The 25,795-nt window shown below is 39.6% G+C and overlaps 1 protein-coding gene and 1 long non-coding RNA gene across 3 annotated transcripts in view; one reads left to right on the top strand and one right to left on the bottom strand.

The window, feature by feature from the left end:
- Positions 1-8,178: 8,178 nt before the first annotated feature.
- LOC140595303 (uncharacterized) lies at positions 8,179-8,778 on the bottom strand. Its single transcript, XR_011996796.1, has 2 exons — positions 8,637-8,778; positions 8,179-8,533 (listed from the first exon to the last, which is right to left on the bottom strand). It is a non-coding gene; the product is annotated as an uncharacterized lncRNA (long non-coding RNA).
- A 2,064-nt stretch (positions 8,779-10,842) lies between these two features.
- The window catches only part of GABRG3 (gamma-aminobutyric acid type A receptor subunit gamma3), a 675,209-nt gene continuing 660,256 nt past the window's right edge, over positions 10,843-25,795 (top strand). For both annotated transcript variants that reach the window (XM_072737022.1, XM_072737023.1), the window contains exons 1-2: positions 10,843-11,395; positions 17,224-17,372. In XM_072737022.1, the coding sequence (XP_072593123.1) occupies positions 11,343-11,395; positions 17,224-17,372 (202 nt within the window). In that variant the 5' untranslated portion in view covers positions 10,843-11,342. The remainder of the gene's footprint in view (positions 11,396-17,223; positions 17,373-25,795) is intronic.

Genomic DNA, 25,795 nt, shown 5'->3' with positions numbered 1-25,795 from the left:
GAAATGCCCACAAAACATACTGGCCCAAACCAAATATAAAAGTAACAGCAAAGATATACAAGGTAAATAAATGAAAATTAGAAGAAAGCAGGGTTTGAAATCCTGGCATCAGCCAAGGAAGCATTCAGGCGTAAAGTGATTGAACATGACAAGCCACAACTACAAAGATATAATAGTTAGAATATCTAGAAATACACTAAAGAGTACAATGATCACCCATACAAAGTAGATACTGGAAGAGATGAAAGAAGACAGAGATATAAATACATAAATATTAAAAACTTTAACACACCAATATTAGGGCAAAATAAAGCAAGAGGACAAAAAGTAAATAAGGTAAAAAAACAAAACAAAACAAAACAAAAAACCCTAAACACTAGAATGAAGTAGGTCTTATGGACATATATTGAATATTACACACTCATGATTAAGAATATACTTTCTTCTCAAATATACATGGAACAGCAGCAAAATTAAACACTTATTAGGTTATTCACGATATTAAAAAAAACAACAGTATCTCTTTAAAGTAGAAATTTCATGAACAGTACTTTGGCCATTAGTAATAAAACTAGAAGTTAAATACAAAGTTCAAAAAAGTCTCTTCCAACTAGAAATGTAAAAATTCTTCTATTAAATAGTACAAGAATGAAAAGGAGATTAAAAAATACCAAAATTACCAAAAAAAATGTTCAAATGTAATTTTAAATGATACATAAAAATCTATGGGATACATTTAAGGCATATCAGGAGAAAAATCTTATTCTTAAATACTTATATCAATAAGAATGAAAAAATGCAAAAAGAAATAATAAAATTCTCACTCCAAAAGCTAGAAGTAGAACAATGAAATAGATCAAAAGAAAGCACAAGGTAAGTATAATAAAGATAAAAGCAGAAATTAGTGATGTAGAACACATAAAAACAGTAGATCTAACTAATGAACCAAAACTCTGGTGATAAATAAAATGAAATGTACAATCCATTTTGGGAAAAAAAGGGAATCACACCCAAAATAAGAAATGATACTATATATACAGAGAAAAACATAAAGAAGTCAAAACAAAAAGAGACTACTTAGCATACCATTATTCAGAAACATGGACGAGTTCTTGGAGGAAATACAGTTTACTGAAATTAACCTCATTAAAGATAGCTTTAGCTTAAAGAAGCCATTTCCCATAGGAGAAAAGAAAACAAATTGATCAAGAAACTAATACACAGGGGAGGGAGGAAGATGACAGAGGAGTAGGGACCATGGTTTCGTCTGGTCCTTGAAATTCAGCTAGATAGCTATCACATCATTCTGAACGCCTATGAACTAACAGGTGATCTAAGAATTGCTGCAATTCTACAAATATCAAAGTGACCACTTTTTGCGAGGTAGAAGGTGCAGGGAAGTGAATCTGAGACAATATATCAGAAGATAAACTACAGGGGATTGAGGGGGAGCCTCCCTAAGCCAACTACCAGAAAGTGAAATAGCAGCAGAACACAAAATCAGAACTTTTAGAAGTCTGTTTGGTGAGGTACATCCCTACCTGAAAGATGTTCAGGTGGTGAAGGGGAATGGAATCCTAGGTGGGACAATATGGTCTCAGGATCCCTGGGGTCAAAGAAAGAACAGGGGGCCTGAGTGCAGCAGAGTTCCCAGGTATTGGAGTGAGGAAGTCGGCCACAATCAGCAAGCCCAGGAGTGGGCTGTCAGCTCAGTGTTACCATAAACTGCAACATGGTTAGGCACTCTCCAAGTAGGGGCTGAACAAGGGACAGAACCCTAGCAAGACCCACCTCCCTTCTGTGGGGTCCCAGTGTGGGGCTGCAGAACTCTGCAGAGTTTGGAGGCTCAAAACAGGTTGTGTGTCTGAGATAGAAACATTTGGTTTCTGGCTAGAACTCATACAGGAATTCAGTTAAGTGGCAGGATATCAAATCTATCCAGAGAAATCAGTTGCATTTCTATATATTAACAATAAGACAGAAGAAAGAGAAATCAAGGGAATCAGAAAAAAACCTGGAACAGCCAAAGGAATGTTGAAAAAGAAATCCAAAGATGATGGCATCACAATTCTGGACTTCAAGCTGTACTACAAAGCTGTGATAATCAAGATAGTGTGGTACTGGCACAAAAACAGACACATAGATTATGGAACAAAAGAGATAACCCAGAAATGGGCCCTCAACTCTATGGTCAGTTAATCTTCCAACGAAACAGGAAAGAATATCCAATGGAAAAAAAGACAGTCTCTTCAACAATTGGTGCTGGGAAAATTGGACAGCCACAGGCAAAAGAATGAAACTGGACCATTTCCCCACACCATATACATAAATAGACTCAAAATAGATGAAAGACCTAAATATGAGATAGAAATTCATTGAAATCCTAGAGCAGAACATAGGCAGCGACCTCTGTAACCTTGGCTATAGCAACTCCTTGCTAGCCACATCTCCAAAGGCAAGGGAAACAAAGGCAAAAGTTAACTATTGGAACTTCAGGATAAAAAGCTTTTCACAGAAAAGGAAACAGTTGACAAAACCAATGACAACCTACAGAATGGGAGAAGACATTTGTAAATGTCTAATCACATAAAGGGCTGGTACTCAAAATGTATAAAGAACTTATCAAACTCTAAACCTGTGAACAAATAATCCAATCAAGAAATGAGCAGAAGGGACACCTGGGTGGCTCAGTGGTTGAGCACCTGCTTTCGGCTCAGGGCGTGATCCTGGTGTCCTGGGATTGAGTCCCGCATCAAGCTCTCTGTTCAGTGGGAAGCCTACTTTACCTTCTGCCTATGTCTCTGCCTTTGTCTGTGTCTCTCATGAGTAAATAAAAAAACATTTTAAAAAAAGTAATGAGCAGAAGATGTGAACAGACATTTCTCCAAAGAAAACATAAAAATGGCTAACAGACACAGGAAAAAAATGCTCTATTTCTTGGCATCAGGGAAATACAAATCAAAACCACAATGATATACCACCTCACACAAGTCAGAATGGCTTAAATTAACAACTCAGGAAATGACAGATGTTGGCAAAGATGTGGAGAAGAGAGAATCCTCTTACACTCTTGGTGGGAATGCAAGCCGGTACAGCCACACTGGTAAACAGTATGGAGGTTCCTCAAAAAGCTGAAAATAGAGCTACCTATGACTCAGCAATTGCACTACTAGGTATTTGCCCTAAAGATACAAATGCAGTGATCCAAAGCGGCACCCGCACCCCAGTGTTTACAGCAGCAATGTCCACAATAGCCAAACTATGGAACGAACCCGGATGTCCATCAAGAGATGAATGGAAAAGGTGTTTTATATATATATGTATGGAATACTACTCAGCCAAAAAAGAGAAATCTTGCCATTTGCAATGACATGAATGGAACTAGGGAGTATTATGTTAAATGAAACAAGTCAATCAGAGAAAGACAATTATCATATGATTTCACTTGTACATGAAATTTAGTAAACAAAACAGAGGATCATAGGGGAAGGGAGGAGAAATAAAATAAGACAAAATCAGAGGGGAAGACAAACCATAAAAGACTCTTAAACATAGGAAACAAACTGAGGGTTGCTGGAGGGGACGGGGGTGAGGGGATGGTGATGGACATTAAGGAAGGCACAGGATGTAATGAGCATTGGGTATCATATAAACTGATGAATCACTTTACCTCTGAAACTAATAGTACACTATATATTAATTAACTGAATTTAAATTTAAAAAATATTCCCTGTTATTGTCTAGGACAACTCAACATCATAAAGATGTTGATTCTCCCTAAGTTAATTTTTCCTTTTAATAGAACTCCAGTAAAATGAGTAATAAAAACAAATTAAGAAAGGTGGGGTTTTTTTTTTGTTTTGTTTTGTTTTGTTTGTTTGTTTTTTGTAGCTCTACAAGTTGAGAATAAAGTTAATTTGGAAAAAAAATATGTGAGAAATCATGAAAATATTGTACAAGAAGACTAAGAGCTATCGCTAACCCAAATGAATGTTAAAACATAGTACAAGGTCTCCATAATTAAAATGGTGGTACTAGCACATTAGTAGTAAAACAGCCATTGGAATTCAATGCATACTCAAAGACAGATCCAATTACATATAGAAATTTAGTATCTAATAATGGAGATCAAGATACAATAAAATATTGATAGATTTGACTACAAAAATATTTTTAAAATTTATATAATGAGAAAAATCTAAGCAAGTCAAATGAAATATGACAAATGAGAAGGAATTATTTGTAGCATATACTATAGAAAAATAGCTATAATATATAAAGGTATAAATTTTTAAAGTGTAAGATATGAAGACATCTTTTTTTTAGATATGAAGACATCTTACAGAAAAATGCTCAAAGGGCATGGGAAGACAATTTGCTAAAATATAAGATATTTATATTTTATGTAAGTAAATAAATATATATAAATATATGAAAATGAAGGAAATGGACACATCTCCAAAAGGATGAAAATAGACATGAAAAAGCTTATGCAATCCAGCATTATATGTAATTGCAAAAGATTGGAAACTACTAAAATTCCCCAACAAAGATGGATGATTTAAAAATAGTAGTATTTACTCAGAGTAGCTACATAAAATGACTAAGAGATGCATTAACTGTTGTAGAGTATTTTCCAAGATATATTATTGAAGAAGTCCAAGAAACAACATGTGTAAAGTTTTACCTAGCATGCAATTTAAAAAAAAAAAGGAAGGGAATGAGAAAATACTCATCCACCTATTTATCTTTTGTAAAAAAAGAAAGGTAGAAAAGAAAAACATGAAGCAGACATTCATAGACTAGGTTATATACAAGAAAGCTATGTGTGGTGAGGGGCAAATGGAAGAGATGGGGGTGAAATGACACTTTTCTGGGTATTCTTATTCCTTTTTTGTATAGTTTTGACTTTAATATTGTACATATTAAAAATACATTTAAATTCACCACGAATGGAAAAAACTCTTAAGTTGAATACAAATAGAAACAAATGAAGTCTGCTCCAGTTTAAATTAATACCATACCCACATTGGGGGAAGAAAGACAAAAAAAACCTAAGCCAAATAACTTTGAACACAATATTTTGACTATCCCCTTGTATTCTTACCTTAAAGAGGACAAAAAGATCTGAAAAGAAATCTTGAATTCAATCTAGAAATCTGCTTTTCATTGTAGTATGATTATAGTAACTCTAAAACACTCTCTCCTGAATTGTAGGATTGAGCAAATTTACATATTACTTTGTTGAGAATTGGAAGTTTCAATGTGGAAGAAGAGAATTACAGATAGAAGTGCAAAGGCAGGGGATCCCTGGGTGGTTCAGGGCTCAGTGGTTTAGCGTCTGGGCCCAGGGCACAATCCTGGGGTGCCAGGATCGGGTCCCGCGTCGGGCTTCTGGCATGGAGCCTGCTTCTCCCTCTTCTTGTGTCTCTGCCTCAGTCTCTCTCTCTCTCTCTCTCTCTCTCTATCATAAATAAATAAATAAATAAACAAACAAATAAATAAATAAATCTTTTAAAAAAGTGCAAAGGCAAGGAAGAATACTATGGGAACCATCAGTACTCATTAATTCTATAACATAATATGATATGATATATGATATAATATTCTATAATAGTGTAGTGTAGTTCAGTATATTATATATAGAATGTTTATCTTCTAGCTCACTCTTCTAGAAAGCCTCATCAATAGTACATTAGAACAATTAGATCTTGTTTTTTGAATATCATTCCCAATTAAAAGGAACCAGAAGAAATTGTGACTTTCAAGGGCTAGAAGTAAATTAGGAGTGGGCTTTGAAAATCTTCTCGCACCCCAAACTAAAAATGTGTTCAAAAATATACTGGGGACATAATAAAAAGAGTTAGGAGTCAGCTTGAAGAGGCTCCTACTGTCTAAATCTTGGATAGCATGAGAATAATAATAAATAATTACAACAAGGTATTAAAATACGTTGAATAAAACAAGAAACTATAAGTGCATGCAGAAAATAATAAGAGAAAAAATGCTTCCTTTTTATAATATAATAACTCATAAATGTAGAAGGGAACAACAGAAATCACCTTTTACAACCAGCAGGTGGCGCACCTGGGCAGCTCAGTCCGCTGAGCTCCCTGACTCTTGATTTAGGCGCAGGTCATAATCTGACCTGGTTCTGGAATCCAGCCCCAACCTGGGTCCCAGCTCATCTGAGTGTCTGCTTGAAATATTCTCTCCCCCTGTCCCTCCCCCAACTTGCGCTTCTCTCTCTCTCCACTAAATAAATAAATCCTTAAAACTAGCAGGCAAGAACCACCAATGCAAGCTAAAACTAAAATAGTTAAATGCTTTCAAAGATTTGTCCTAAAGAATAGTTAACAATTCAAAAAGAAAAAAAAAAAACTTCAGTGGAGAAGTAGACAGATACTAATTTAACCAAGTGATCCACAAGATCCAGAATAGGACAAACCAACATTATGTGCCCCTTATGTGATGTACCCAGAAAAGCAACATTATTTATGCTGGATTTCTGCCAAAAATGCATAACTTGAATCTGAGCATGAGGAAATAGCAGATAGACCTAAACTGAGATGCATTCTACAAAATCACTTTCTCTACTGAAACCATCCGTAGAGAAAGATTTTAAAAGGACAAGAAATGTTCTAGATTAAGAATAGACTAAAGGAACCCCATAACTGATAAATTGTGTGACCCTGAATGGGATCTTGGAATATATGAGGGGAAATGCTTTTGAAGATGCAATTGGAGTGATTACTAAAATTCAACTATGGACTGTAGATTGTATTATATGGAATCTTTGTATTATTGTTATCAGTTTCTTTTTAAACTTGTGAAAAATTTGGAGTAAATACTTTAAAAATTTGAGAGGGGGGAAGTTTACTTCTATGGAAATGCAAACAGCCAGCCTAGAACAACCAAAGAAGTAAATTCAGAATGCTAAAAATAATATTTTAAGAATTATATTTTAAGCTTTAGTCATCTTAAAAAGTGTAATAGAAACAAAGAGATCAAGAGAATAGAGCTCAGCAAAGAAGATGCATTCATATATGGTCACCTGATTTTTGCAAATTCAGTGGGAAAAAGACGATGTTTTAAATAAATCGTTCTAGGTCAGTTAGTTGCCAGCATAAGAATAGACAATGATTCATAAATAAAATCATATACTAAAACTAATTAGAAATGAAATCTCGACTTAAAAGAGTTTTCTTCTAAAGCTTTCAGAAGAAAATTTGGTAGGATACATCTACAATGGCTGAGTAGGCAGTGATTTGTTACATAGGACACAAAGCAATCATGTTCCTAAAACACCACTCAGAGAATGTAAAGGCAAATTGTTAACTGAGAGAAGATATTCATCACACACACATTAAAGGGATATCAGAAATACATAATGAGCTTCTAATAACAAAAAGAAGATGACCAGGCTAGTTTGAAAATGGGCAAAAAACTTGAATGGTATTTCACAAAAGATATTCTAATGACTAGTAAGAATTTGAAAGGAGCTCAGTGAAATTAAAATTAGAATAAAACATCAGAATGGCTATAATTTAAAAAATGGTAAAGCTACATTTCACTGGAGCTATGTATGGAATTCATTGTTAGCTAATAAGTGGTAAATTGATAATACTTTGAAAATCTCTTTAGTATTATTTATTATCACTGAACATATACCTTCCTTGTAATCTAAAAAATTCCATCTTTAGTCAGATAACTAAGAGAAATAAGCACATATTTCCACCAAGAAAAGGTACCAATGTGTCCATATCAGCTAAACAGTATGTAGTATATGGAATACCACAATGAAGTACTACGTGCAGCAATAAAGCATAAGGAATGAATGCGGCTTGCAGACGTTGCTATGTTGGGTGAAATAAACCACATGTCACATAGAACCTACTACATGATTCTATGTGAGCCTCAAGAACAGGAAAGAGTCTACTGTGACGGAAACCAGACTAGTGTTTATTACTGACTGGGATGATGACCCGGCGACCGGGAAGGAGCACCTGGAAATGTTCTAAATCCTTGTGGGGATGGTACAGGCATCCTATTCCTCTGCATACGGCCCCTACATGTGTAGAAAGTCATTGAGCTATAATTTTAAGATGAGCGCATTTTGTTGTATGTGTTCTCTTGATAATATTTTTAAGTGAGGAAGAAAGGGGTTTTTTTTAAAAAAAAAAAAAAAAAAGCAACTGTGAAACATCATAATACAATTCAGAAGAATAATTTTGGGGAGCGGCAGAGATTCTATTCAAACAGAAAATTCAGAAGCGAGGAGAGAAGATGCAGAAGGGACGCAGCGGTCCAGCGCCGTGCAGCACGGTGACTCCTCCGCTCCTGGCGCCTGGAGGAGGTGAAGCGAGGCCATGAAGGAAGTCCCGAGGTATTTCTCAGAGACGCCACCAGAGGATCCTCAAGCACAGATGCCAGTCGGCGGCTTCCTGGGTTCCTCCCCGCCTGCGGCAGAGATGCGGCTCCCCCCGCGGCCCTGCAGGCCAGCCGGGTCTTCCCTCTGAAACTCCGAGTCTACCTGCAGCAAAAACTCCAAACAAATAGCGTGCATGGGGGGGGAGATGTTCGATATTCACAGAAGTGCGTGTGCTCTGGCTGAGCGGATTAATCCCCAGCCTTACCTCTTATGCTACTTTTTATTTTCCTTTCTCTTCCTGTGAACTGGGGGGAATTGCAGGCAAGTCCCGCGCGCCCGCCCAAGTGGAACTGTCAATTTCTCTGGTGCTGAAGATGGAGAGAGGAGAGGCCAAGCCAGGAGGGAACAGCGCGCGTGCTCCGTAGAGCCGCCGGCCCCCCCACCTCCCCGCCCCCGCCATCTCTCTCTCTCTCCTCCAACCTCTCCCTCCACTCCCCTCTTCTCAGGTCAAAGGCAAAGGAGGAAAATCAAAGTCGAAAAGTTTGTCCTTTGAAGATTCTATATTTTGGACTTTGCATTTTGCTTTATGCTTATGCCCAGAAAGCTTATTTTGGATTTTCCTTCCTCTCAGCTCAGTTTGCTTATAAAAGGAAAAGAAAAGAAAAAAGAAAAGAAAAGAGAAGAAAGAAAAGAGATTTTTGTTCCAGATCTCAACATGAGAATGGGGGCTTTTGGTAAAATATGTCCAAGTCTACCAAGATGACCCACTAAGTCCAGTAAGTGGAGCAAAGCATTCCAAATGCCAGAAGGGCTTCAGATACACTCAAGTTTGGGTCTGTTTTTATTTTAAACTACTTGTAAGCATTTAACTCATGCTCAAATAATAAAGAATACAGCAAAGAGTCTAATATTTGCTCAAAAGGGCAAACAATTTTTCACTGAGCTCCTACTTATCTGACAGGCAGTATAATATAGCAATGATGACTGAGACATTGGAGCTGACTGTCTAGGTTTTAGCCTCCAGTTCTCAACCTGTGTGATCGCAAGGAAGAGACTTAACTTCTCCGTACCCGCCCCCCCTCCCCCGCCTCCCGCAATCTGTGAAATAGGAAGATTGCTGTGAAATTTAAAAATGAGTTAATCTACGTAGAGCCTTCACATCAGCCCTGCGCGCCCCTTTATGTTATCAATATCTGATGGTTGGTTACTTTTACCTGTATTCCTATTGCTGTGCTAAAAATTGAGGGTCAGAATAGTTTCTTTACTTGCAGTTTTCTCACAGCACAGTTAAAGACTATGTGAACATGTCACATATTTCTATAAGCAATTAATGATAAGTCATTGCCTATAAAGCGTTCAATTGTGTGATACAGAAAATTAGAGTTTGAGGCAGAGTATGATGAAGGCTCATATTCACATGAAGCTGGAAGAAGTTCCGGAAGTGGCAGAATGCAGAAATGTTGGGGGTCCTCTCAGAAAACAAAACTTGAATGAGGTCTGTGCACTTAAGTTGGAGACGTGTAGAAGGCAGAGGAGAATGTCAGAAGGAGCCCCAGGAAGCAGCGAACCATGTGAGCTCAAGGCCCCTGAGAGATAGGGAGAGGGTGATGCCGAGGAAGCCACTGATCCTGTCATCACTGACTTCACTCCACTTCATGACTACATTCACGTTGATGAACTGGAAATAAGAAAGAAAACACCAGACAACCTCCAATTTACTGTTCGATGTATTTTATAAACAAATGAAGTATTTGACAATATTAAGAAACGTCACACTCTCTCATAAATCTATGAATAGTAGTTCAAATATAAAATACTTTATAAAAACTTTTTTTGCAGCGTAAAAGCAAACTTCTTAGTGGATTTATTCTAAACGATGCTAACATTGTAATACTTATTTGGTGACACACTAGCTTTCGGGGTGACTATTACAAATGAAACCATGAATACAATTTTCAGTCTTTGGGGAATGAAAGTACATTGAATGAAGTGCTCTCTTCGCGGTTCAAACAACGTCTGTTATTTTTTCATTAGAGCTCAGGTCTCTCTTCCACCTTTAATTGTCTTTTTCATCTGTTTATTGGTATGTGTTAGAATGTTTCACATTGAGAGTGCTTTTGGAAAATATTCCTGGCAAGCCACTTCTTCACCCAGAATCCTGGCGGTGCCCAGGGGCCCAGCCGACCTAGCAGGACGTGTGCCTGGAAGGGGCGCCTTCAGCAAACCATCTCACTCCTCTGCCACCCGGGAGGACGGCCACCGAGGTCAGGGGCGCGGGAGGGCCGTGTGGGCTGGAGAGGGCGCCCGGAGCGCCCCCGGCCGGCTCGGAGTTAGCGCTCCACGCCGCGGGGCCAGGCCCCCTCGGATCCCCGGCCGCCCCTCCCAGCCGAGCCCCGCCCCCTCCCGCCCGAACTCCTGAGCCCATTCACGCCTTGCTTTCCTCGCCGAGCGCCTGTCAGGCGTGTAACTGGGGAAACTCCTCCCCGCCGGGCCGCCGGGCCGCCGGGCAGCGCTGCGGGGAGCGGCCGCCTCGCGCCCCCCGCCTCCGCGCTCAGAGCCCGCCGCCCGGGAGCGGGGGCAGGGGCCCGGGAGGAGGGGCCGCGGCCGGGACTCCGCGCCCCCCCGCTCCCGCTCTCGCCTCCAAGCTGCGCGGAGCCGGAGCCGGAGCCGGAGCGGGACCCGGAGCCGGAGCCGGGCGCGGGCGCGGGCGCGGGCGGGGGCGCGGGGGGGGGGGGTGCGGCGGCGGCCTCGGTGCGCCCCGCGGAGCCGCGCGCACACCCGCCGGCCGTCGGGGGCGCGGCAGGCCTCCGAGCCGCACCTGTCGGGCCGCGCCGGCCGGGAGACCGTGTGGCGCCGCAGTCCGCGGCCTGGAGGCAGCGAGGGACATAGAGGCGGAGGAGGCGAGGCCCGTGCCCGGGGGAAGCCGCACCGGCCCGAGGCCCCGGGCATCCTGCCTGCGCTCCACCGCACCATGGCTCCAAAGCTCCTGCTCCTCCTCTGCCTGTTGTGGGGCGTGCACGCGCGGTAAGTGGCGCCCGGGCCCGCGGCCCCGGGGGCTCCGAGCCAGGCGGACGGCGGCGGCGGCGCTGCGTGCGGGCCCGGAGTCCGGGCGCACCTGCCGTCGGCGGGGCTGCCGCAGGGCCCGCTGCGGCCAGGCCGGGAGCGGAGGGGACGCCGGCCCGCGCCCCACCTGTCCCCTTGCCCGGGCACAGGGCCATCTACCTCTCCAGGCTGGGCGGCTGCAGCCTTCCCTGCCACTGGGAATAAGGGGACTCTGAGATGAATGGGCTTTTCCCGAAGCTTTTTAGGATCGGGTTGTTTTCAGGGGTTTTGAAAACCATTCTCATAAAGAACCAAAGGTGTCTACCTATCTACCCCCCCCCCCCACAAGTGTTCCAGGGGCCCCCACGCATACACCGGATCACATTCTGTATAATTTCCATCACTCTGAATTTCCTAAGACCCAGAAGTCGTGGTTTCCTAGCTGCCTTGTTTAGATCCCACTGGCAAAGAGCATCCAGGCTGGGGGCAGGTAGAAGCAGACTGGAGCAAGGAAAAGAACCCTACTTCTCAGAAAGGATTCCCCTCCCCAGGTCCTGCAGACACACACTATACACACGCATCCCTTATAGTTGAGCCACTTTTCACACACGAACATACATACACACTTACCCCCATAAAGCACACATGTTGAAATTGATAATAAGGCTTTTGCCTGGTAACTGTAAGACCTTATCTTACCCCAAATACCCTTACCTGCAACCAGCTAATGGGAGCTTAGAAATTCTCCAGGAAGGGATGAAGATGGCTAGTGGGGATGGAAGGGCAGTGGAACTAGAGGGTTAATTCCTGTTGCTGTGAATATAAATAGATATTCTGGGTTTGGTTTCTTTAACTATGTCTCCTAGACTAGATCTCTGGTCCAGAGCCCGCCGACTTTGGAAATCAGAGTAGCTCCATGCCTCTCCCCCCATCCCCATCCCAAGAATCTTGAGACACCCTTTTCCCCAAAACACTCTTGTTCATTTCCTGGATCTGGAGGCTAGAGAGCTAGAGAGCCTCCCTGGGAGCAGAAAGCCCTGCAAGTGTCAGCAGGCAATGCCAGGTCTTAGATTTCCATTCATATTTGTGAAGTAGGAAGACACATAACAAATCTTAAAAGACATAAAAAGACTTCCAGTTTCACTCCCCACTTTTGGCAGGGATGTTTGGCCTTGAGAAAGAAAGCCCTGACCCCTTCCCCTTCATACCATTTATCCCCACTAAGAGGTGAGAGTGTGAAAGGCAAACAGTGTGCCAGAGACAGTGTCAACTGGTGACTCAATGCAGCTCCCTCAACCAGGCATAGTATTCCTCGGGCCTTTAAACTCAAGTTTCTTCCTAAGGAGAGAGCTGGGGAAGGAGATGGAAATGCACTTTCTGAAGTTGATTCTGCCTGTATGTATCTCTGCTTAGAGGCAGAGAGATAAGCAGATGTCATAGGCATAATGTAGACGTCTGAAGTATATAATCTAGATCTGAAGTCACATCTACATGACCTTTCTGTTGCTACCAACTGAATGAAGTGACCTGCATTTCGGAGATAGATAATTAACTACATATAGTTGAGATTTATAGCTAGTTAACATGCTACAAGGAAAATTACCTATTTTCCTCATTAGTTTATGTGCTTAGTAGGAGGACATCTTAGTATCTAACATGAAGCAGCCGGGTTTCTAGGGATTCCCAAATACATGTACGATTTCTCAGGATTCTTCCTCCTTCCATTTCACCCAGGCAGAGGTAATGGTTTTAATGTGTTCTGTCACTTGGTTCATTCCCTGGCCTTCATATTAGAGGTTGCATATCGGTTGAAAAAAATCCAAATTTTAAACAAGCATATAGCTATATGCCTCTCGTTTGAAAGTGTCTTTGTTCTTTGAATGGGTTTTACCAATGTGCAAAATAATCTGATGTGCAGTGTCGTCTTTTCAAACTATTGTTAATGCTGAGAGGTTCTCGTTTGCACTCTGTATTGCTTTTCTGGTGTTCAAAATCCCTGGAAAAGGTTCTGACAGTTGTGCTCTGTGGTGATGGCTTGGCAACTCCATGGAGAGAAAAGCACCCTATTCTGACACCCATGAATGAGCTTGTTATGCATTACAACACACAAAGTCATGCTTGGACCCCGGTAATACCTTGCAGACACTTAACTGGTTTCTGAGGTTTAGGAGCTCCTTTTAATGTTTAAAAATACTTCAGATGTTGTCTTTGTCCTTCTAATTGAAGAGAAGGTCTAAGACATGAAAATAACATCTGAAGGTTGAGCAATTATTTGACAATGACAATACATTGCCACTTGGTTTTTAAGAAAAAGCTAATTGCAGTGATGGTGTTTAGGATCCAACAATCCTGATAACAGAACACTCGTAATGATTATATATAGCCCACTTAGAATTTAGAAAAGCAGATCATTCTTATTTTATTCATATTCCAGTGTGTCCTCTGAGAGGAGGCTTGGTTTTCATCAAAGGGAGGATTTTTCCGCGGGGCTGGTGGTTTGACACTAGCACTCTGAAGCTTCTACTTCATTCTCTGAAGTCCTGCAGCAAACTGACAGAAGATTAGGATTGGGGGAAGCTCAGTGTTGGCCTCTAAGGAAACAAGAGGATCTCGGGCCGCACTTTGCCATAGTGCACCCCACCCCAGCAACCACGCTGCAGGTCCCCGTGTACCTCCTGAAGGGGTGGGAGAGGACGCTGTTGCTTTTCCTTCCTCCTCTCTCCTGCTCTCGCCTACTTTGGCCTCTGAGGAAGAAGCTTATGCAATTTCAGGAAAACCCTCTCATCACCACTAGAGGGAGAATTAGACTCATTATAATAACTGCATTTGAAGTAGCTCAGTCTTTTTCAAAAACGAAGGCTGTGTGTATACAGAAAGCTGATAAAGAGTTAGTGTGCTCAGTCGCTGTACATGTGACCATCGGGGCAATAGAAAATAACAGGGCATGGAGAGCATAGTCTGGTCTGTGCTGGTGAACTGCTGTGCTGGGGCGGGGGAGGGGAGCCAGGGAAAGGAATGAGAGAGAAAGGTAGGGGAGGGGAAGAGAAGAGAGAAGGGAGAGAAAGAGGCAGAGACGGAAGAGGGAGAGAGGAAAGCACTGTGGCCCAGTTAGAACAAGTCTTGAGAATGCTGTATGTGATCTGCCAAGGTGATCTGCCCGTCTGTCCCTGGTCTCTCCGTCTTGCTGTGGAATGAATTGCCGGGTCCTGCAGGCAGTGATTGCTTTTAGCTAACCATGTCCTGCAGAAAACCTGCTTCAATCTACTCCCCTTTTTTTCCAAGATGATAAAATTAATATTCCTGACAATATTTTTGATAAAATATTCTACAGTGACACTTAAAATTCTATAGTGTTATTTGCGTAAGTTCAGTTTTACATGTAATGAAATGCAGCATATCACTTCTTGAATGTGTCCCAAATTTTTAAGTTTTTATTTTTGGTGAATGTTTAGTGCAAATAAAAACTCACAACAATTTAAAGTTTCTGTGGATAATTTATTTTAACCTTCTACCCAATAAATATTTAAGAAATAGAATTACAGTTTAAGATAAGCCTAGGAAAAATTTAAATGAAGTCAGTCTGCCAGACACATTCTATATACTCATTTTCAAGATCTTATATATATGTATGTATATATGTGTATATATATATATATATATATATATATATATATATATACATTCAATCAGGACCAGAGTATGTGCCATTGCCATAGTCTAGATTAAGGCTAGTTAACTAACACTCAAAAAAAATACTATAATAAGTATAATATATGACATCTACATGTAACTACATATTATACATATTCATGTATATTATTGTACTCTATAGATAATTATGTAATTATATTATACATGTGATTGTTAGCATTTAAACAATGTGGAGATAATGAACTTTTAAAAGTTTCTTTATTTCTTTCATGTTCATTATAGATAATTTAGACAATTCCAAAAATTAACTTAAAGAAACTTGTGTCCCAGAGCACCACTGCCCTAGGATGATGTTAACATTTTGGCTCCTGTTTAGGAAGCTAAACAGAAATGAGCTCATACCAAGACAGGATAAATAAACCTCAATACAGGTTTCTATTCTATATTTTGTTCTCTTTGGTGAAGAAAAAAAGTCACTAAGACATTTATGTTAACAAAGTATAAGGAAATAGGGAAGTTGTTTGTTGTTTTACAAGCTTTTTTTTTTTGCCTTAGTAAGTGAAAGTTCACCTGGAAATACTGCTTTAAGGCAGGAGACTCTCCTCTTTTCAAGCCCAAATGGCTGTGTTGTTGATTCATCCTCACTCACTAAGAAAACTAGCTTGTCATTTTGAGGCTTCTCCATTCAAGTACTCCTGTCAGTGTGTATTACCCAGGAGAGGCTGCTATCCTGCTGCACGAGACAAGCTCAGAGATGCTCAAACGTTCGTCTCAACCCATTTATTGAGGGGCCAAATGATTAAGACATATTAGAAAGATTTTATTTTATTTTATTAAAAAAAGATTTTATTTATTTATTCATGAGAGACACAGAAAGAGAGAGAGAGAGAGAGAGAGGCAGAGACACAGGCAGAGGGAGAAGCAGGCTCCATGCAGGGAGCCTGATGTGGGACTCGATCCTGGGTCTGCAGGATCGGGCCCTGGGCTGAAGGCAGAGCTAAACCACTAAGCCACTGGGGCTGCCCCTAGAAAGATTTTAATTTTTAATGTCTGTATGAGCTGCTCTGTAAGAAATGAATCCATTCGTGTTGTAAGAGGCATATAAAATTGCCAGAGGCTGTTCACCCAACACCATCTCTGTTCCTTGTCCCCACACAAGTGCTGGCCAAGCAGACCACCTCATGATGTCCCACGTCTACCTGGAATGAAGATTCTAGTCTCCTTAAGAAGCACAAAAGTCAGCTTAGCTATTTCAGTGAGTGTGATTCTGCCAAAAATATTCTTATATTCAACTAAAATGAGGTTTTGGCAATAGGGGGTGGAACAGCATGATAAAGTCACTGTTGTGCCCAAGATTTTGAATCCGGGAAACCACCAAGGAGCCACACCGATGTAAACACAGGAGGGTTTATTTACAAGCTCGAGCTTGGGTCCAGGTATACCCAACACAGCGGAGCAGGGACTTGGACCCCAGACTAAGAGGCGTAGCAACATTATAGGAGCCAGTGGCCAATGGGATACGCAGAAAGTTGCACAGTCATGTTGGTCTACTCGCAGGTGGCCGATTGAATTACATTTTACCCTAAAGTATCCGTTTTAACTGGCCTATCACTGAGCCGGATTTCGGGTTAGGGTGTGCCCTGGGCTTGACTAGGGTGGGGCAGTGCCCTAAGCAATAAGCAGGTCAGCACAAGGCGGGTGCAGCCCAAAATAGAGTCAGTCCTGCTCTGCTTGTCCAGGGGTAGGGGATTTTGTTAAATTTCCTGGGTCCCACAGTCACCACCTGACAAACATCTGGAAGGTTTGTGCCTTGACCTTCAGAGGTTCTCAGGGTGGATCCAAACACAGCTGATTACTTGCTGGTTGATCTTCTGGCATTGATTTGTTTATCATAGTGTGTATAGTTTAACAGAGACAAGGAATCAATTTGTGACATTTAATGAAAGCCTAATGACATGTTAAGAGCAGTGGCATTCTTCCTATTGGATTCATTCTAAATTTTGTTTGTTTTTGTTTTTTTTTTTCATTTTAGAGGTAATCCATTGATTGGGCTTTGAGTAAGGTGGGCCTTCTACTTATGTCAGTGGTGCTTGCATGGGCCAAGCTTAAGATACTTCCTGAGCCATTACTACAATTAATACTTTGTGCCATAATTACAGGTCCAGAAAAGTGGAAGAGGATGAATATGAAGATTCATCATCAAACCAAAAGTGGGTCTTAGCTCCAAAATCCCAAGACACTGATGTGACTCTTATTCTCAACAAGTTGCTGAGAGAATATGATAAAAAGCTGAGGCCAGATATTGGAAGTGAGTGTCAATGTTTGTGATTCCAATAGAAAATATACTGTGATGATATATTTTTAAAGTTTTTATTTTAAATGATTATTAATTCACAGGAAGTTGCAAAGATGGTACAGTGTCACACAATTAGAGTGTAGTAAGATATCAAAACTGGAAAATTGGCATTGGTACCTTGTGTGTGCATGGTTTCATGTCATCTTATCATGTGTAGATACAGAACTGTTTCATCATCATAAAGATACCCCTCCTGCTGCCTCTTTATAGTCACACCCACCTCCCTCCTCCAAAATTCCTAACCCCTGTCAGCCACTATTTGCTTTTTCTTGTGATCTTTAGAATGTCACATACATGCACATATTCAGTATGTGACCTTTGGAGATTGGCTTTTCTCCCCTGAGCAAAGTGATTTGGAGATCCATTCAAGTTCTTGTGTATATTAATAATAGCTTGTTCTTTCTCATTGCTAAGTAATCTTCATGGCAGAAATATACTAGTTTGTTTATCCATTCACCTATTGAAGAACATTTTTGTTGCTTCCATTTTTTGTTTATTACAAATAAAATGACTGTGTGCATTTGTATACAGGCTTTGTGTGGAAATAAGATTTTCTTTTCTTTTTTTTTAAGATTTTATTTTTTTTATTCATAGAGATGCAGAGAGAGAGAGAGAGAGAGAGGCAGAGATACAGGCAGAGGGAGAAGCAGGCTCCATGCAGAGAGCCTGACGCGGGACTCAATCCCGGGTCTCCAGGATCACGCCCTGGGCTGCAGGCGGCGCTAAACCGCAGCGCCACCGGGGCTGCCCAAGATTTTATTTTCTAGGATGAATGCCCAGGTGTATGATTACTAGGTTGTATGATGAATGTTTAGTTTTTATATTCCCACCAGAAATGTATGAAAAATCCTGTTTCTCTGTCTTCACCAACAAGGAGTATTGTTACTATGTTTCATTTTAGCTACTCTAATAGGTATAAATCTAATAGGTTGATATTTCATTGTGTTTTGATTTGCATTTTCCTGTTGGTTAAAGATATCAGACTTTTTTTTTTTTAAGATTTTATTTATTTATTCATGAGAGACACAGAGAGAGAGAGGCAGAGCCACGGGCAGAGGGAGAAGCAGGCTCTATGCAGGGAGCCTGACGTGGGACTCGATCCCGGGCCTCCAGGATCAGGCCCTGGGCTGAAGGCAGCACTAAATCGCTAAGCCACCCGGGCTGCCCCAGATATTGAACTTTTTCAATGTGCTTATTTGCCTGCACTATATCCTTTTTATTGAAATATCTTTTCATATTAGTTACCCTTTAAAAATTGGATTATTTTGTTTCATTTTTTCTGTTGAATTACTGAGTTCTTTCTAGGTGTGAGTCCTTTGCCAGATGTAATTTACAAATGTTTTTCTCTCAGTATGGAGCTTGTTTTTTTATCCTTGTAACAAGATCTTTCACAGAGAAAAAGGTCTTAATATTGATGAAGTTCAATTTATTGATTTTTAAACTTTCATGGAACATGCTTTTGGAGTAATGACTAAAACTCTTCATGAAGCACTAGTTCCTGAAGATTTTCTCCTTTGTTTTCTTCTAAAAATTTGATAATTTATATTTTACATTTAACATTTAACTAATTATCTGTCTTTATATAAAATCAGTGAGGTAAGTTCTCTCCACCATTTTTTCCTCTATGGATATCTGGATCTTCTATCACTATATATATATATATATATATATATATATATATATATATATAGTGATAGATATGTATATGTGATTAATATGTATATATATATATACATATTTCTGTGTTCTCTATTTTGTTCTTTTTATCTGTATGTCTATCACTGCGTCAATATCCACAGTCTTGATTACTGTAGTTATGTAATAAGTCTTGAAATTGGGCATTGGGTAGATTAGTTCAACAGCTTTTTAGAACTTATTTTAACTCTTATAAGCCATTTGATTTCCATATTAATTTTAGGATTATCTTGTCTATATCTAGAAAAACTCTTCTGGTAAGTCTCTGTTTGGGAAAAATAATATCTGTACTATGTTGAGTATTCAAATCCACATATGTGGTATGCCTTTCCATTTTGAATCTGCCTCAATTTCTTACATCCAGTGTTTTACAGTTTTTAGTATACAAGTTCTGAATATATTTGTTAGATTTACAGCTAAGTATTTCACGTTTTGGGAGTGACTACAGATGGTACTGTATTTTAAAATGTCTTTATACCTGTCTTCATTGATATACAGTAATACAGTTGATTTTTGTGTGTTGATTTTGTGTCCTCTGACTTGCTGAAATTCACTAGTTTTGGGAATTTTTATGTGTTTGTTTTTTGATAGGTTCCTTGGGATTTTCTGTGTACACCATCATGTCACATAGGAAGTTATATTTCTTGCTTTCTAATCTGTATGTCTTTTATTTTATTGCCTTACTTCACTGGCTGGAATTTCCAAGACTGTGTTGAATAGCAGTGGTGTGAATGGACATCTTGCTTTGTTCCAGATATTAGAGGAAGGACAGTCAGTCTTTCACTATTAAGTGTAATGGTAACTATATATTTGTACAGTTCTTTATCAAATTGGGAGAGTTCCCTCTATTTCTGATTTTCTGAAAGTTCTATTTTTTTTTTTAATCATGAATGGCTCTTGGATTTTGTCAAGTGCTTTTTTCTGCATCAATAGATGAGATCATGTGAATTTTTTTTTTTTTTTTAGCCAGTTAATGTGGTGGATTAGGTTGAGTGATTTTCAAATACTGAGCCAGTCTTGCATCCCTAGAATAAGCCCCACATAGTTATGTGTTTGATAATACTCTTTTTTAAAAACCTCTTTTTATATATTGCTGAATTCTTTTTGCCAATATTTTGTTAAGGATGTTTACCTCTCTATTCATGAGGAACATTGCTCTGCAGTTTTGTTTCCTTTTATTTTTCTTTCTTTCTTTCTTTCTTTCTTTTTTTTTTTTTTTTTTTTGACAGTCTGTTTGGTTTTGGTACCAGATAATGCTAGCTTCATAAAATAAGTTAGAGGTGTCCCTTGATCTTCTGTTTTCTGGAAAAAATTGCATAAAAGTTTGTGTTAACTTTAATATTTCATAGAATTCTCCAGCAATATTCTCTGGGTCAGGAGATTTCTTTTCTGAAGTTTTATTATTATAATTTAATTTCCTTAATATACATAAATCTCTTCGACTTATCAATCTTATATTAGGTAAGTTGTAATAGCTTATGCTTTTTAAGAAATTGGTCCATTTCTTTTAAAATGCTGGGCAGCCTGGGTGTCTCAGTGCTGCCTTTGGCCCCAGGGCCTGATCCTGGAGACCCGGGATCGAGTCCCACATCAGGCTCCCTGCATGGAGCCTGCTTCTCTCTCTGCCTGTGTCTCTGCCTCTGTGTGTGTGTGTGTCTTTCATGAATAAATAAATAAAATCTTTAAAACAATAAAAAATAAAAACCCCCTGCCAATTTATATGTGTAGAATTGTTCGTGGTATTCCCTTACAGTCCTTTAAAATCTTTATGCCCTATAATAGATCCCCTGCTTCATTTAGGATATTAGTAATTTGTGTCATCTTTCTTTTTTCTTTGTCATCTTGCTAGAGGTTTGTTTGACCTTTTTGAGGAACTACCTTTTTGTTTTATTGTTTTTCTCTATTGTTTTCTGTTTTCAACTTCATTAAATGTTGCTTTTGCTTTTATTATTTTTTTTTCTGCTTACTTTGGGTTTATTTTGTTCTTCTTTTTTGAGGTAATGTTTAGTTTCTTGACATGAGATTATTCTAATATAAGCAGTAGTGCTTTAAATTATCTTCTATGTACTGCTTTAACTGTTATCTCACAGATTTTGGTATATTTAATTTTCTTTTTTATCAAGTTCAATGTATTTATTTCCCTTGAGATTGATTTTCTTAACTCAGACTATTTACAAGTATGTTTTTAGTTTCCAGGTGTTTGGAAGTTTTCTTGCTATCTGTTACTCGTTTCTAGTTTGGTCCCATTATAATCAGAGAATATATTCTATATAAGTTTAATTCATTTGGACTTGTTATGATCCAGAATATGGTCTATTTTGGTGAATGTTCCATGGGCACTTGAAAAGAATGTATATTTTACTGTTATTGAATGGATTGGATCCTGTTGTTTAATGGTATTGTTGAGTTCTTCTACAGCTTTGCTGATTTCCTATCTAGTTTTTCTATCAATTGTTTTGATAGGTTAACAATAGATAGATTAGAGTAGATTCTCAAGACCAAGACAAGAATAGTGTGATTGGCCAGGGGAGAAATGCATACGGTTGTTGGTACAAGCCTTTACCATATTCTTGATGATGATCAGAGACCATGGGGATTGTGGCCAACATATTTTTTCATAGGGTGAACCTAAGCTTTAGTTTATTTCTTCTTCTCCATGGGGCTTAGTTCCAAACAGAGCCCAGCAGCTTACTAACTCTCGTGCTACCCCAGCCACCTTGTTCCTTTGTTCTTCCAAATTTGAGGCTCAGATGTCCAATTTATCAGTAGCAAGACATAGAACTACACTGGTTCCAATAGGCATAGAACATCAAGACCCTTGTGGTGCAGTATGCAGAAGTTTGGACATGCCTGCCCAGTGTATTTTTGGAGCAGTCATGTCATCTTTACGTGTTTCTCTTGCCTTTTCCAAATAATAAAGGAAGGGAACCAAATTACTTCCAGCTTTAAGATATTTATTTAATAAGCAATACATTTAAATTAACATGGCACAAGGTTCACAAATTCAATCGTCACTACATCTCCCCCTTCATAGTTATACAAAGGGTCTCTCCAGTGTGAAGAGTAGAGTGTGCAGGAATTCTGCATTTATATGGAAAGAGCAGATTGAAAAGATGTTGCTAATTTCATTAATTGTCAGACACTGTGCTTGACCCTAGAACAAAGATAAATAAGATTTGTTTCTTACCTTGTAGATGACTTTAGTCTTTCACATATCCTGTGGTATAATATAGCACTGCACCTTCCATCTATGGTACTATTCAGTACCAAAGTTGTCCTCTGAGGTGGAAAATTGGAAATGGGTAGAAAGTGGGTGAGCTAAGCTTCCCACCCAGATCTCTGAAGATAGCTGGATCACTTAGCCACCATACTAGTTGTAGAAAATGCCCGCCAATTCTATTCAAAAACACGGAATCCCTCTTAACACATGCCCAGAACAAAACACTCAGAAGTGGATGTACTAAGGCTTTGTCATGTGGAACAAGCAAGCAGAATTCACAATTCTAAGATTTTTATTTTTCCGTTATGTATGTAAGGAATTGTGAAAGTGTAATACACACTAAGAGAGAATATTTTTTTAAATGACAACTCTTCTAAAGCTTCATGTTATCAGAAGGGCTCTGTGGTTTTTGAGTGAAAGAAATTTAAAAAACAGCTAAATATAAAACCATAAAACAGGATGCTCTTCTTTTATTTCATGATTTTACAGTTCCACCATACACATTGTCATGATCCTGGTGCAGCAAAGTGACCTGATGAAAGCCTGCAGGATCCCTGGCACATTTTAGGATTCTTCTTCTCGTATCATTTAAATGCTAAATAATGTCTGAGTGGCGGAACCCAGCAACTCACTGATGTTCAAACCAAGTAACTGCCCAAGAATACAGAATTAGACACCATTTTCTTTCATGGTTTAGAGGATTCTGCTTTAAAGGACAATTTCTTTAAAAAAAAAATAATAAAGGACAATTTCTTTTTTCTTTTTAAAGATTTTATTTATTTATTCATGAGAGAGACAGGGGGAGAGAGAGAGAGAGAGAGAGAGAGAGAGAGAGGCAGAATCACAGGCAGAGGGAGAAGCAGGCTCCATGCAGGGAGCCTGATGTGGGACTTGATACCATGTCTCCAGGATCAGGCCCCTGGGCTGAAGGCAGCTCTAAACCGCTGAGCCACCTGGGCTGCCCCAAGGACAATTTCTTATAAAAATCTGAATTTCTTTTTTTCACTACTTTTGTCTCTTGTAGCCTGTTAAACTATCATGCCTCTTCTTCAAGGCACAATCAACCTTTGTCACATAATAGTGTTATATATGAATTTATGATTAGTTTACTATAATTACCAGTTTCTTTGTTACCTCTCCTGTTACTCTCCCTCCCTCTCTCAGGCAGCCTCTATTTACTGTGCTTTCACTCTGCACCACACCCTGGATCATGAACCTGTGGGGAGCAAGGCAGACGCTTGGGCTTTTCTGAAGGAGAGTGAAGGGGAAAGGGTCCCTGAAGACAAGCATGTAGGAGTCAATATTGGGATTATTGAGATTTCCACTTTGGAGTAAGGCAAGTTTGTTTAAGGCACTCTTTAGTTTAAATTCCTTGAAAACTCCACTTTAATCCTAGGATAAATTCCAAGCCCTTAGAATGATGGAAAGCAGTAAGCTACTATCTGGCCCTTACCTACTGCTCTGCTTTCACTTCCTGCCACTCCACACCTCACAAATTATATGCTTTGAGTACACCAAACCTCCTACTTTCCTTATCTGGATCCTTGCTATTTGCACTGCTCTCATTCCAGCACCTGACTCTCTTACCTCCTATGAGAAGCCCTCTTCCATGATCTGCACCCCCGCTCACCTCCCTGCCCGAATGGATCAAGTGTCTCCCCAGAGTTTCTTCTAGCATTGGTTTCTCATCTGTACAATAGGTGTAGCATATTTTGACGGTGATGCAATGTGGTGCAGCCATGAAACAGCTTCTATAACACTTTTGTGTACTTTCCACAGTTCTGCAGCTGGGAATTGATCTTCTGAGTCCCACCCCAGGACACAGTTCCCAGTTTCTAACTATAGATGCATCAGTTTACATTGGCATCTCCCAACATACTAGTCGAACTACATCCACAAAGATCCAACATCAGGAAATAAATAAAATGGCTCATCACTGTTATTGTCCACATTAAATAGATGGAATCCAACAGACTCATTTATGTCACATAGCAGTGATATATCCCCATGGAATACTCTACTTGGTTTTCTTAATATAAATTGTGATCATTATGTTTTAAAAATACTCGCTATTTTTCCAGCTATTATCTCTCCTCAACTAACTTCTAAATTATGGATGTGTCTGTTTTAGTTCCCCATCTTTAACTATCCATCATTCTAAGTAATACTTCACCTATGTCCTTTCCTAGTTCACTGTTATTCAGGGTATCATTTATCTCAGGAACAGATCTTGTCAGGTGAGCTAGAAAAGGTTGGAGGAGGATAAACTTTCTATAAGAGAATTGTGAAAAGGAAAGGAAATGAACCTGAGTGAATTTCTCTCCCTTCAGAGTTTCAGGAAATTTGAACCACTCTCCTGAAAATAGAGTATTTCAGAATACGAATTTCCTGTCCATAATCTGGATACCTTATACCAAATACAGTTAGTTTTAGGAAAAATAAAAGGTTATTGGTTGGCTTTTAAAGGTGAATGAACACTGAACATATCTCCAATGGATAGAAATGACTCATGGACTCATTTAATTTAGGCAGAACATCTGAATAACCTTGTCTTGGCTATATCCATGACAAGGGGGATTAATTTTCCATTCCTCTTCTTCAGGTGATTGCATATCTGGACTTCTTTTCCAGGCTTTTCTAACGCTTATACTCCTAGTTTAGTTAAAACTTCTTCTAAATGTGGAATGATGAGCATCCAGCATGAAAAGAAGCTGGTTGCCTGAGTGATAAGGTGAGCTTTGACACTGCTGTAACTTCATGGCAGAAGGCAGAGGAATCTCAGCCTTCTCCTCAGTGGGGATACCTCCCTGGAGGAGTTGCCACTTAAGATTCTTTTCTTCACACTTCCCAGAGCTGGCCATGGCAGATGGACACTGATTCAAGAGTATTGAAGTGACCCAGCCAATTCCTTGCTGGGTGCAGTATGAGGACCTCCTGCCCATTCTAGGTCACATTCTAGGTCACTTCCTCATCTATGAGGAAAGGGAGAGAGACAATGACAAAATAGTGGGAATATGACCACAGAAAGGAGTTAGTTTTGTTGTGGATAATGAATGTTAAACAACTAAAAGACATAACAAGTGGGCTTTGAAGTATAATTTTTAAAGCACACTTTATCATGTTGCTTTTTAATATCTTTCAGTGCAAATTTTGAGGATAGTCGAGTAACAAAGAACTATAAAAAGAATGTTTAACGACTGTTGGTCACAGATGTGATGTCTCTGAGAGAGGCCCAAAGTAGCCAGTGGAAAGGTAGAGAAAACTCTTCTATGTTTCTGAGCTAGTTCCTGATGTGTATAAATGTGACAACTCCTGCCAGGCCCTGCCATAGAGTTTTGAGCATTTTAGCTGGATCACAGAATTCGAGAGAATTTTGAAATGTGTGAAGGACTGTACAATCAAAAGTATTGAGATATGATTAAAATGGATGTATCCCTGTCCCTAATCCTGATTTTTTTTA

This window comes from Vulpes vulpes, chromosome 14 (genome assembly GCF_048418805.1).
Source record: "Vulpes vulpes isolate BD-2025 chromosome 14, VulVul3, whole genome shotgun sequence".
Classification (NCBI taxonomy): Eukaryota; Metazoa; Chordata; class Mammalia; order Carnivora; family Canidae; genus Vulpes; species Vulpes vulpes.
Note: the sequence above shows the minus strand (reverse complement) of the source record. Positions and strands in the feature narration are given on the sequence as shown.